This window comes from Pipistrellus kuhlii, unplaced genomic scaffold (genome assembly GCF_014108245.1).
Source record: "Pipistrellus kuhlii isolate mPipKuh1 unplaced genomic scaffold, mPipKuh1.p scaffold_m20_p_5, whole genome shotgun sequence".
Classification (NCBI taxonomy): domain Eukaryota; kingdom Metazoa; phylum Chordata; class Mammalia; order Chiroptera; family Vespertilionidae; genus Pipistrellus; species Pipistrellus kuhlii.
This window is the reverse complement of record NW_023425551.1, coordinates 30135506-30148111: the sequence shown is the minus strand read 5'-3', so window position 1 is coordinate 30148111 and position 12606 is coordinate 30135506. Positions and strand designations below refer to the sequence as shown.

Here is a 12606-nt window from a genome sequence, read left to right as displayed (position 1 = left end):
TACTGCCAAGTTTGCTTTTTTTTTTTTTTTTTTACTTTTAGAAACGCCTCAGATAATATGTTTAAATGTCCTGAAAAAGTTTGGAATTGGAATTAGAATTTTTGTCTCCCATTATATGATGATAAAACACCCCTAATATTTGTAAAACTACATAAATACTTCTATCTGGAGGAGTCAGTTTTAAATGAGAAGATACTGAAAGAAATTAACCTTATCTTAGAAAGGGAAACAAACTATAAGTACATACTTCTTTAAATTTGAACTGTGTTACCACAAAAGAGTAAAATTCACTAGACATATTAGTAAACTACCATTAATTACTTGTATAAAAGTATAATCTCCCACTCAGCATTGTGGAAAGTGAAATTTCTGGTTATTACAAATACAGTAAAATAAGATGATAATGTGTATTGCTCAAATTCTTTTAAATCTCCATTAACATAATATTTATTATATTTGTTTTGAACTATGATCAACAAAACAAGTTGTCCTTTGTGTGAATTAGCAATATGTAGTGCATCCATTTATTTCTCTGTTCCTATAAAAAAGTTCTAAAAAGAAAGTGATTTTAGACTTACCCACAAATCATGTTCTGCATAGTCAAACAGCAGCCACACCTTCCTGTCACTGTGAGAAAGGAACACCTTCTGCAATGCGATCACATTGGGATGCTTCAATTCTCGTAAAAGCTGCAGGCAAGAGGAAGAGTCACTATTCTGTTATCAAGGAGAGGAGAATGATGAATTTCCTATAACTTCAAAATGCAATTTTTGCACATTTAGATAATCAAGATAAGCAAAATAAAAGAAAAAAATACCATTACTTAGAGATAAGCTGTCAACATCTTGGTGCATATCTTTCCCAATCCATCCATTTCGTGTGTGTGTGTGTGTGTGTGTGTGTGTGTGTGTTTAAAATGAGGTCATTTTAAAATGGTAAAATGTGAAATAGTAAACAAGAGTATTATCATATCACTAAATAATTAAATATATTTTGGTACGTGCAATTTTTTTTACTAGAAGAAAAGCTTCTTGAGAGGCAGGAATTGTGTATTAACACTGTTTATATCCACCCTAGACAGTATGTACTCAATAAATATTTGACAAAAGAAGGAAAGATAATTTAACAAGCCCTTCACTCATCCATGTGTAAAGTGTGTGGCTTCAGTTTTTAGAAAAGTAGTGAATATAAGGGAATGACTTTTATACCCACTGATAAAAATTGGTGTGAAATGGTCCTTTAAATAAGCAAAGGAAGAAGACTTCACAAAATAGAGCTTTAAGCTGGACTCCGATAATGACAAGGAAAGACAGACCAAACCAGCAAGTGAAAAATTAGCATTGGCACATAATAAGAGGCAGATGCTTCATTAAATATTTAACAACAATATTAGCTGCTCAAGGTAAGAGCCTGATAAATATGCCTGCCTCAGGCTATCCTTAACCAGGGTTCAGATTTAACAGGTACAGAGAAACATACTCAATTTGAATAATATATTGAATGCCTTTTAAATGTGAAACTCTATGGAAGATACAAAAAAAGAGAAAATAAAACTTCTATCAAATACTTTCTATGTGCAAGATGACTATACATGTTTTCTCTCATTTAATCTTTTATAACCTTATGATGCACACAGAACCTGATGTTCGTTGTAATAAAAATATCTTGACCAAAACCAAACACCCAGAAAGAGAAGAGATTTGCTTTTAAATAGATCTGCCTGGTTTCAAAGTCCATGCTTTTTCCACTATGGCTGAAGTTTGGGTCTTCAAAGCCTAGAACATAGCATTTAAGTACACTGACACTTCGTGAAACAATCACTAGCCTTTATATCCTTTCTCCAGAACTTTTCATTATATGAAACTGAAACTCTGTATCTTAAACATCTCCCTTTTTCCAGACCCTGGTAACCACTGTTCTACTGTCTCTCATAAATATCAAGATCAGAAACATAGCTCTCTCTAGCTCAGGGTGAGATATTTAACCTGGATAGAAACTGAAACCTGGGTATTATGAGGGCATTTCCTGAAAGGGCTATGAATCCAATAAATGCTATAAAATCCTACAGAAAATGATATACAGGAAAAGTGGACCAAGAGAACACGCCTGAGGAACTAAAACGGATATTAATCCAATCACTGGTTACTTTCAAGACTGGTGTACTCATAAAATGCTAGGTTCTAAACAACTACCACACAAAATTATAGTCCTTACCCCTATTTACTAAAACAAAAAAATTTAAAAAGTAAATTCCTTTACCACTATTTACTAAAGGAAAAAAACAGTAAACAATATAAATGTTCAATAATAAGAAAACGGATAAGTAAATCATGGTATATCCACATATTGTAGCCTCAAATATATATGCTGAGTAAGTTTTTAGATCCATTAGGAAAGACTTATGCTATAATACTGTGATGTAATATAAAAAGACAACAAAATATAAATGTTTTAAAACAGGAAATTTAATAAGACATTAATATATCGATAGTTATCTGAGTGGTGGGATTATGTGTGATCTTTCCGTTTGTTTTACAAGTTTTCTACAAATACCCTTACAATTTACACACACACCCAAAAGATAGCCCTTTCCAGAAATTTACCTGCTGAGATAAGGTATCACTGCACTATCACAGCTTCTCAGGCAGTTACACAAAGAAAGGAGATGAAAGGTACTTTCCTTAATTCTTTATTTCATCAAAGGACTTTAATCTCTTGCCAAACAAATATTTGTTCAACATGACATCATACAACTATAAATATGTTTTAATCACATTTAAACAGGAGGTAAGTATAGCATCATTTTCCTTGAACAATCCCACACTAAATGACATTTCCTGTGCCAGATATTCACTGAGTACTAACGTGATCCCAGAGGAACCTAAAAAAGAATATACAGTGAACATGCCAAAATTTTATCTGATTCCCCATTCAGAGTATTTAACTGACTATAAAAAGTCTCTAATTTTCACTGTCCTAAATTAAAACAATCTAAAGTTACAATCCTAAACTTTTTTTCTCTAAAGCACTAGTTAGGATCCTGACTGAATTTTGGGAGCCTTGTGATAGATTAACATTTACAGAATCCATTTGTATATTTATCTGCACACTTCCTCCCCTTTCATTCCCATTTTCTGTTCTCTGATGTCCCCATAAGTTCCAGATTCCTTTTCCAAGATATCTGAATGGAGAGTCCTCTTATACTTCAATAACTCACTTATTTCAACGTAAATCAAATTTTCTATTTTTATTAGATGTTACAAGTAAAGCACTGAGCATATCATTTAAAAAAAAAAATCTATGCCACCTACTACCACCACAAATGAAAATAAATGAAGCAGTGTATTTCATGGTAGATTTACTTAACTCAAAAATTCCCCAATATTCCTAAACTGAAACTTAAGAATTAGCATTTTGAAACCTGACACTTTTCCCCCCCCCACACTTGTGACAGACCTTTTGGAAGCTAGTCTTTATATAATAATACATCATAACCTTCCAGCAGATGGCACTCATACCCTGAAAAGGGGTCTATAAAACAGTAACCCAGTCATAGTTCAAAGTGGCTTTAAATTTTTTGCTTTATTTTACTTTAGTGATACTGTTTAGGTACGGAGTCATAATTTTCAAGCAGGTCTATGTTCCCCATTGTCACCTAATAGAAGTGACAATGAGGTAGCAGGTATGCAAAAAAGTACAGGTTTTAGAACTCAGAGACCTGAGTTTGAGTCCTGACTTAATAGTTGTATGACATATGTTTTCATTATATGTGGAATCTAAAGAACAAAATTAATGAACAAACAAGACAGAAACACTCATAGACACAGAGAACAGGCAGACAGTTGCCAGAGGGGAGAGAGGTAGGGGGACTGAGAGAAAAGGTGAAGGAATCAAGGAATACAAATTAGTAGTTACAAAACAGTCATGAAGATGTAAAGTACAGCATTATGAATATAGTTAATATTGTAAAAACTATGGTGTCAGGTGGATATGACTGTCTAAACACTAAGCTGTATGCCTAAAACTAATACAAATAATACTGAATGTAAAGTGTAATTAAAAAAAAAAAATGAAGTGGGACTGATTTATTACTATTTCTAAGAAACCTTCCCGGAAACTCCTAGTCAGAAATGGATGTCTCCTCTGTATTTCCATCCATACTGTATTTCCCTTAACATTGCCAATAACTGAATAAATTTATGACGAAGTTTAACTAAATATTTATCTTCCCTAATAGACTGTAAGGTCCTAGAGTGCAGGCATTGTGTCTACCATCTCTACATTTCCACTGTTTTGTACAAGCCAGACATCTGGTAGGGTATTTAACAAATGCTGCAGAATTAATGAGATCTATTTCCTATCTCTTCTAAAACATCCTATATTGACATCAGATTATCTTGCTAAAATAAAAAGTCTGATAATGTTAGCTCTCTCAATCCAAAATCTTAAATGACTTCAAAGTTAAAACTCTTAAACAGAACATTCAAAATCACCCTGGCCAGCGAGGCTCAGTTGGTTCAGTGTCATCCAACACACCAAAAGGTCACAGGTTCGCCAAAGCTGGTTTGGCTCAGTGGTAGAGCGTCGGTCTGCGGACTGAAAGGTCCCAGGTTCGATTCCGGTCAAGGGCATGTATGTACATTGGTTGCGGGCACATCCCCGGTTGGGGGTGTGCAAGAGGCAGCTGGTCGATGTTTCTCTCTCATCGACGTTTCTAGCTCTCTATATCTCTCCCTTCCTCTCTGTAAAAAATCAATAAAATATATTTAAAAAAAAAAAAAAAAAAGATCACAGGTTCAATTCCTGATCGGGGCACCAAACCAAAAAAAAACATTCAAAACCATCCACCTCAAAGGCTAAATCCATCTTTCCTACAAGTAATTTTTTAGGGGGGAAGTAGGCTGAAACTCAAGATAAAACTGCTTAGTAACCCTAACATTTTAACCAAAAATGAGGCAGGTGTATAAGATACAAGTTAAGGACGAATGAATGTTTCTCTGACAAAGGGAATGTCATAACTAACATATGTTGTGGCCTTCACCTTAAGGATACACCCTAGATAATCATCATGAATAAGTTCCCAAGGTCTCCACTACACAGAATTCTGCCCATTATTAAAGTAGTAAGCTATTTGGTTTTACACCTACTACAAACCATTATAACTTGTATTTATAAAATACATAATTGACATTTTCTGTAGTATTGTAAAAACAGGCAAACAAGTAGCCCTGGTGCCAGGGGTGAGTAGATCCCACTCAGAGAGCAGGAGGAAAGGAGATTTGGTTAAATAAGACCAACTCTTTTTTTCAATTAAAAACAAGACACACATAGGAATAGAGTAAGAGCATGAATCAGGACCAGCCCTAGGCATCCTGATGGGACAAATGACATTTTTCTTGAGTATGACTCTCACTTCCTACTACTATTCCCTCACCCATTTTCTGCACTGTTTAGTGACTTGAATTCAGATTCACAATGCTATCTGAAGTCCAGTCTCCCTGTAAGGCCATCTGTTTTAAAGCGTTAAATGCTTTAACAATTCTTTCGTGAAAAGTCACTCCCTTCTGTTTTCTTATAATGCATATAAAGGTTTCTTATCAGATTTGGAATTTTCTGCTTAATGGAAACAATACAGTAGACATTTCCTGGATTGTATTTTGGTCAGATCATTAAGTAGCTTTTCTTATTACTGTGGTTAAAATTCCTATGAGGTTTTCAGGAACTATAAATGATTAATTTATTTAAGCCCTGACTTCACTGTGTTTATCTTTTGTATCAGCATAGTGATGTGAAACACGTTCAGTTATTGGCACTGGTAATTTAGCAATTAATAATTAATCAAAATCCTTAGGTTTGAATTGTAAATGTTAGTACAGTTTCTTGTCGTTTCAGGGCTGATGTGTGAGACCATAATTCCAGTCATTCTGAAAAGTGGAGCATCCAACATATATTATACAAGTTCTTTCAGAGAGCAAAGCCCTTACCTCTCCCTGCAGATTCTCCAGCATGGATGGGTGTGTGTGTGTGTGTATGTGTGTGTGTGTGTGTGAGAGAGAGAGAGAGAGAGAGAGAGAGAGAGAGACAGAGACAAAGAAAGAGAGATGGTCTAAAGATGTGTGTGTATATGAATTCCACTGCTCTAGAATATTATGTTAAAAGCATTTGAACAGAATATTCAGAAAAAATCTTAAGACCTTATAAATTCCACTTCAAAAATAAGAATCATTTTATATTAAAATGAGTTTTTACATGTCGATTCTTAGTATGACCAACTTGAAAAGGTCATGAAGAAAAAAATATAATTTCTGAAAACTCAGAGAAAACTTAAAAAGATGTACTAAGATACTTACACAACATATAGTAAGATTTGAATGAATTCTAAAAAATGAATATATGTATTTGGAATAGTATAAGTTATACACATTAATCATCTCTAAAATTGACAATATTGAAATTAAAGAAGTTTAGTTAAGATTGTTTATCCATAAAGAGATCACCAAAATAAAAGATTTTTTTTTAATGAGGCTGAGCATTTCAGAATACTGAGAAAACCACATAGTTCAAATACATGTACAACAAAAAATCATGAGGGTACATACTTTTAGTTGTTTTTTTGGCTTGTTATTTGTTTGTGTTTTTTTGGTGTCAAAGATGTGTTTGTTCAGGTTACAAATACAACCTATTGCCCAATCACCAGTTTGATCAAGAAGATAACTACAAAATAACTAGCCAGAGTTAAGAACATAGTTCAGTCACCAAATTAAGTTAAATTGACTACAGCAGAATGAAATCAAGACTTTGTTTTCACCAACATTACAACCAGAGCATCTATATTACTGAGTCAAACCATCGGTAGAAAGCTCAATAGTTTTTTTTAACTTTCACTAAATTCAATTTCATGTATCTTTACTTATTACCTTACATTATCTCTCCTTCCCTATTAGCTACCCCTCATCCTCTACTACCCTTGCTTGCTCTTTACTTCCTTTGTTCGTTTCCATTCATTAATGAGCTCTCATTCTTCCAAATCCCCATAGTAATTACATATGCCACTCATTTGAAATTTAACAAATTTTCTTGTATTCTTTATTTTTTTTTACATATATACTAATGTTTCATATATAGATATATGCTTATATTAACTATTTGGTAAACTGAATGGTCATTCCATATTAAAAGTGTGCTCAATATCACTAACTCCTTTTAGTTATATTTTTAAGTTCTCAAATAATCCAGAAGTCAAACGTTGTTCAGAGCATGGGTTCCATGACAAAATAGATTCAGGTAATTAACATATGTCCAAAAGATTGGGACCATAGGCCCAAGCTAACTCTGAGTCCAATAAGTCTAAAAGAAAGAGGGGGAGGGAAGATAGTACCTGATATGGGTAATGGCATTAAGAACAGAAAGGAGGAGGTGAATAAAAAGAGGGTAGGGGAGATTCAATAGGACTCAGTAACTGATATACTAACGCCTAATGATCCAGGATGGTACAAGCAACTCAACAGATAGTGGTACAAGGAAAAGCATTATAGCTTTGAGATGAGGATCAATGTTGATTTTAGTATCAGAAATGATGAATTTGAAATGTTCGTGGGTGCATATCAATGGTGGGCTTGGATATGAGAGAACTCAACTAAAGGCAAAAAAAATGAGGAGTAATCAGGACAGATAGAAGATTGCTCAGGAAGTGTTTTTCATGAATGAGAAAGACACTTAGTAGAGAGCTCTTTTGGGAAATAAAACATTGGGGAAAAGAGACATTTAAGAAAAAAAAGGATCACATAAAGTCTCAGATGTGTGCTCAGAGAAAGAGAAGCCTCCTTCTCCCAAGAGACGATCCTATATAATAAAGGCTAATACGAAAATCAACCAAACAGCAAAACAACCGGTCACTATGACACGCACTGACCACCAAGGGGTAGATGCTCAATAGGGGAGCTTCCCCTGGTGGTCAGTGCGCTCCCACAGGGGGAGTGCTGCTTAGCCAGAAGCCGGGCTCATGGCTGGCGAGTGCAGCAGTGGTGGCAGGAGCCTCTCCTGTCTCCGAGGCATCACTTAGGACCCCTCAGGGAATGTCCGAAAGCTGGCTAAGTTGGCAGGCACACATGTCCTGAAGGGTCCTGAACTGGGAGAGGATGCAGGCTGGGCTGATCACATAAAATTCCATGCTTCAGGATCCCTCAATTCTAGAAATCTATGGTATCTATTAAATGTGATCACTTTTTAAAAGATCTGATCAGACAAAAATAGTGGTACTGTGTTAGCAGTTTCTGTTATCCTAAAAATATTTCTGAACGTAACACTGAAGCTCCTTGACCTGATTCTGTAGCTTTCTTATTGGCTGGCCTCTTGCTTACATACTACCTCAAGTCGCACCAAACTATATCTAGATGCCCAGTGCAAACACTCAGACACTCACTTTCAAGATTCAGCTCAAGCATCCTCTGTCCTTTGTGAAACCTTTTCCTGGCAGCCCCATTCCACCTTTCTCTGCCCACAACCAATCCTTTCTTGAAATACATGATTCTAAGCAAAGTGAAATACAAGAGGTTGTTAAAAAAAATTTTAGAAATACAAAATCAAGAATATCCACCAAAGCAATACCTAACTAGAAGTCTATAGCTTTGCCAACAACAATTCACATCTCCCTTAGAACTACCGGATTTAAATCCTTAGAAATAAGCAATCACAAAACAGAACCATTTTCAAATAGAATGTACTGTTTTTGCCCAGATTATGAAGGATATAAGTTAAAACATAACTAAGTGTATACTGTGCTGTCTCCCCGGATGTAAATGTGATTATAACTGTAATTTTATTAGAAGCCTGGTGCATGAAAATCCGTGTATTCGGGGGTTGGGGAAGTCCCTCAGCCAGGCCTGCACCCTCTCACAATCCAAGACTCCTCGGGTAGAGTCCCTAGGCCTGGCCTGAGATTAGGGCCTATCGGGGCTTTCCCAAAGCACTCCTTGTCCTTCTTGATAATGTTTGATGACCTTTGATACCACCAAGGCAGCTAGCTGCAGTTGGTTCATGGCTCAATCTCCAGACCCACCTCTGCCTTTCCCTGCTGTGCAGGGGGTGGAGCTAAAAGACTTGGTGGTCCAGCCAGTGCCTTCCCTGAGGGATGCCATCTTTCCAGTGTGACAGGAAGAAAGAGCTGTAGTGTTTTATTCTAAGGTTCTTTGTAACACTCAAAATTCCTTTGAATGGGGCCCAAAACAAAAGACCTGAAAGAATGTTTGACTTCATATTCATTTCAACAAATATAATTTGAAAAATTTTCTAAGCACAAAATACCAGTGTTGAATGTTTCCTTTGATTTAAAAAATTTTATTTTGGCAATATTTTACTAAGTGTTATAATCATATTAATTATTCTTCTTTTACTGAGCTAAAATTCATATAACATAAACTTGACCATTTTAAAGTATACAATTCATTAACTTCCCTTATCTTCAAAATGTTGTGCAATCATCATCACTAATTCCAAAACATGCTAAAAAGAAACCCCATACCAATTAAGCAGTTACTCCCCAATGCTCCCTCATCCCAGACCTTGACAACCATTAATCTGCTTTCTGTCTCTATGGATTTGCCAATATTGTACATTTCATATAAATGGAATCATACCATATGTTCTGAACACTCCTTTATATGAGACACTATGTGGGTTTTAAGCACGTAATTAATTAAAAGTCCAACGACTGTTTAATGCCTTTACAATGGTTCTATCATTCATTTCATATGTTCTTATATCTTGGCAAAACTTAATTTAAATGATCACCAAATTTCTAAACCTTGAAATGTCATGCAATTTGCTTTTCACTGCACTTTCTTATGATGAATAACCAAAAACAATGGAACATCTTTCTTTTACAAGAATAATTTTAAAGTATTCTTGGACTGTAAATATTTTTATTTTAGAATCCTAAAATAGTTGGCAGTACTAAATAACATTCTTCATGAACAAAAGCATATTACATTTATTAAGAAAGCATATATTGTCTCTATGGAAAGAAGTGCAACAATGCTAATTATGTTTTAAATCCATTGGGACCACTGAAAGGAGTTACGTATATAACACTGAACTTCTCTTCTGAGCTTGCAGAACATACCACAGGCAAAGAGAAGACCTTAAAATCAAACAGGGAGAACACCAATTTCCTTGAAAGGCAAGACATCACTGACCATAAACATCACATCATCAATAACCAAGGCCAGAAGACCATGCTGAAATCTTCAAAGTGCTGAAAAAATAAACTTCAAATTGTATATCCAGCTAAATTGTATTTCAAAAGTGGGGACCACCAAAACCGGTTTGGCTCAGTGGATAGAACATTGGCCTGCAGACTGAAAGGTCCCAGGTTCGATTCCGGTCAAGAGCATGTACCTTGGTTGCAGGCACATCCCCAGTAGGGGGTGTGCAGGAGGCAGCTGATCAATATTTCCCTCTCATCGGTGTTTCTACCTCTCTATCCCTCTCCTTTACTCTCTGTAAAAAATCAATAAAATATATTTTATTAAAAAAAAAAAGTGGAACAAAGTAGACACTTTTGGCCAAAAAACTTTTAAAAATTTGTCATTTAACAAGCCCTTGATTGAAGAAACACTAAAAATATACCCCAATAAGGAGTGTGTACAAAAAAGGAATCAGGTAGATCTAAATAAGTGCTGACTGTTAAGAAACTAAAAATATACAAAGTTTGGGGCTAGGGACTTGGGGAAGAAGTTAAGTGAAAACAAAGTAGAAGTAAAATAATGGAAATAAAAGAAAATAGCTGAATTCAAAACTTCTAAGGTCCTTGCATGGAGGGAGCTGGAAAAACTTGAGAATTTAGCCGAGACCGGTTTGGCTCAGTGGATAGAGCATCAGCCTGCGGACTGAAAGATCCCGGGTTCGATTCTGGTTCAAGGGCATCTACCTTGGTTATGGGCACATCCCCAGTAGGGGGTGTGCAAGAGGCAGCTGATCAATGATTCTCTCTCATCGATGTTTCTAACTCTCTATCCCTCTCTCTTCCTCTCTGTAAAAAATCAATAAAATATAAAAAATATTAAAAACTTGAGAATTTAAGTTAAATATGTATGTAAAAATGCAAGAGTAATTACTATCCTAGAAATAATATGTTATTTCCAAACCAGAAGTTTATGAAAAAAGGAAGTAAGGAAAAATTCAATCAATACTTCATAAATCAGAAAAGAAGGGGTGTAGGGGAAGAATCAAAGCATCAGACACAGATAATTTAAAAATAAGATAACAAAATTCTAAATATATGAATAGATACATTAATGTAAATAGATTAAACTTTCCCAACTTAAAAAGGATAATTAGATTAGAAAGGATATTAAATTTTTAAAAAAATCAATTTCACAAAAATCAACCACTATTCGAAGGGTGCTACTGTTTCTCAAGAATAAAGAACTAGAACAGTAAATAGAATGGTTTTTTTTTTTTTTTCAATATGCCAGTAGCTTTAACAATCCCATAGACAAGTGGTCTGAAAACCCTGATTCATACCAAGTTACGTAGCAGCAATGGAATTAGAATTCCCCAGTGCGTTAAGACTTGTTCTTTGGAGAATCAATGAACTTTCCTGCAATATTCTACTCCCATTTCTCAAGAAAAGCTCTTGACAAGGTAATGATTCAAGAAATAAAGAGTGACTTTTAAGACATTGGACAAGACTTCTTTTATGATCTTTGGCACAGTCTGTGATGCTAATATAAAAGCAATGATTCCCAGTGACCTATTGAGCTTTTTTCATCAAAGTAACAAAACCAGATATGTTACCAGGTACCATCAGATTTAATGGCAATCCACTTTTCACTGTTTTATGTCTCAACAATCTTTCCAATTTCCAAAATGGGTTCACAAAACAAGAATCTCTGATGGTATCAGCATGCTCTTAAAGGACAAAATGGAGAAACTAGCTTCATTAAGAAACATTAGAATTCATTCAGTTACTTGCAGAAAGAAAATGGCATCATAACCTCCAATTCCTTTAAAACCATGATTTGAGACTGCAAGGAAAAAGTGGGAATAATTCTGGAAGAATAATGTCATCTGAAAGAGGATTTCACTGTTCTGTTCACAGTAACAAAACACCCAAATTTCATAGAGCTTCATCTGGACCTCTCCAATCGAATTGTTACTTTTACTTATAAGATTTTGTAAGATTAGGCTTTTGTGTTGGAGCAAATTCAAATAGAGGGAAGTTTCCAGCCTTTTCTTCTTTCTTTTGTTATTATTGTTAGTCCTTACCCAAGGTTGTTTTTTCCATTAATTTTTAGAGACAGTAGAAGGGAGAGAGGGAAAGAGAAAGAGAGAGAGAAACACTGACGTAAAAGAGACACATGGATTGACTGCCTCCTACAAGTGCCCCAAAAAGGCAGAGATTGAACCTACAATTCAGATAAACACCCTTGACTGGAATCAAACTGGCGAAACTTCAGTGAGCAGGTCAACCCTCTAACCACCAAACAACACTGGCCAGGGCAGTTCCAGCCTTTTCAAATTAAACCACCTTCTTGTCAAAACAATTCACACTGTCCAGTATATTTTCTGGCTGGCAGACATACTAGTAGAGGCTTCTTCAGCTTT

At 35.2% G+C, this 12606-nt stretch overlaps 1 protein-coding gene across 5 annotated transcripts in view; it reads right to left on the bottom strand.

Annotated features, from left to right (window-relative positions):
* The window catches only part of CDK19 (cyclin dependent kinase 19), an 88645-nt gene that overhangs the window by 36051 nt on the left and 39988 nt on the right, over positions 1 to 12606 (bottom strand). For all 5 annotated transcript variants that reach the window (XM_045573362.1, XM_036414580.2, XM_045573363.1 and 2 more), the window contains one exon: positions 579 to 689. In XM_045573362.1, the coding sequence (XP_045429318.1) occupies positions 579 to 689 (111 nt within the window). The remainder of the gene's footprint in view (positions 1 to 578; positions 690 to 12606) is intronic.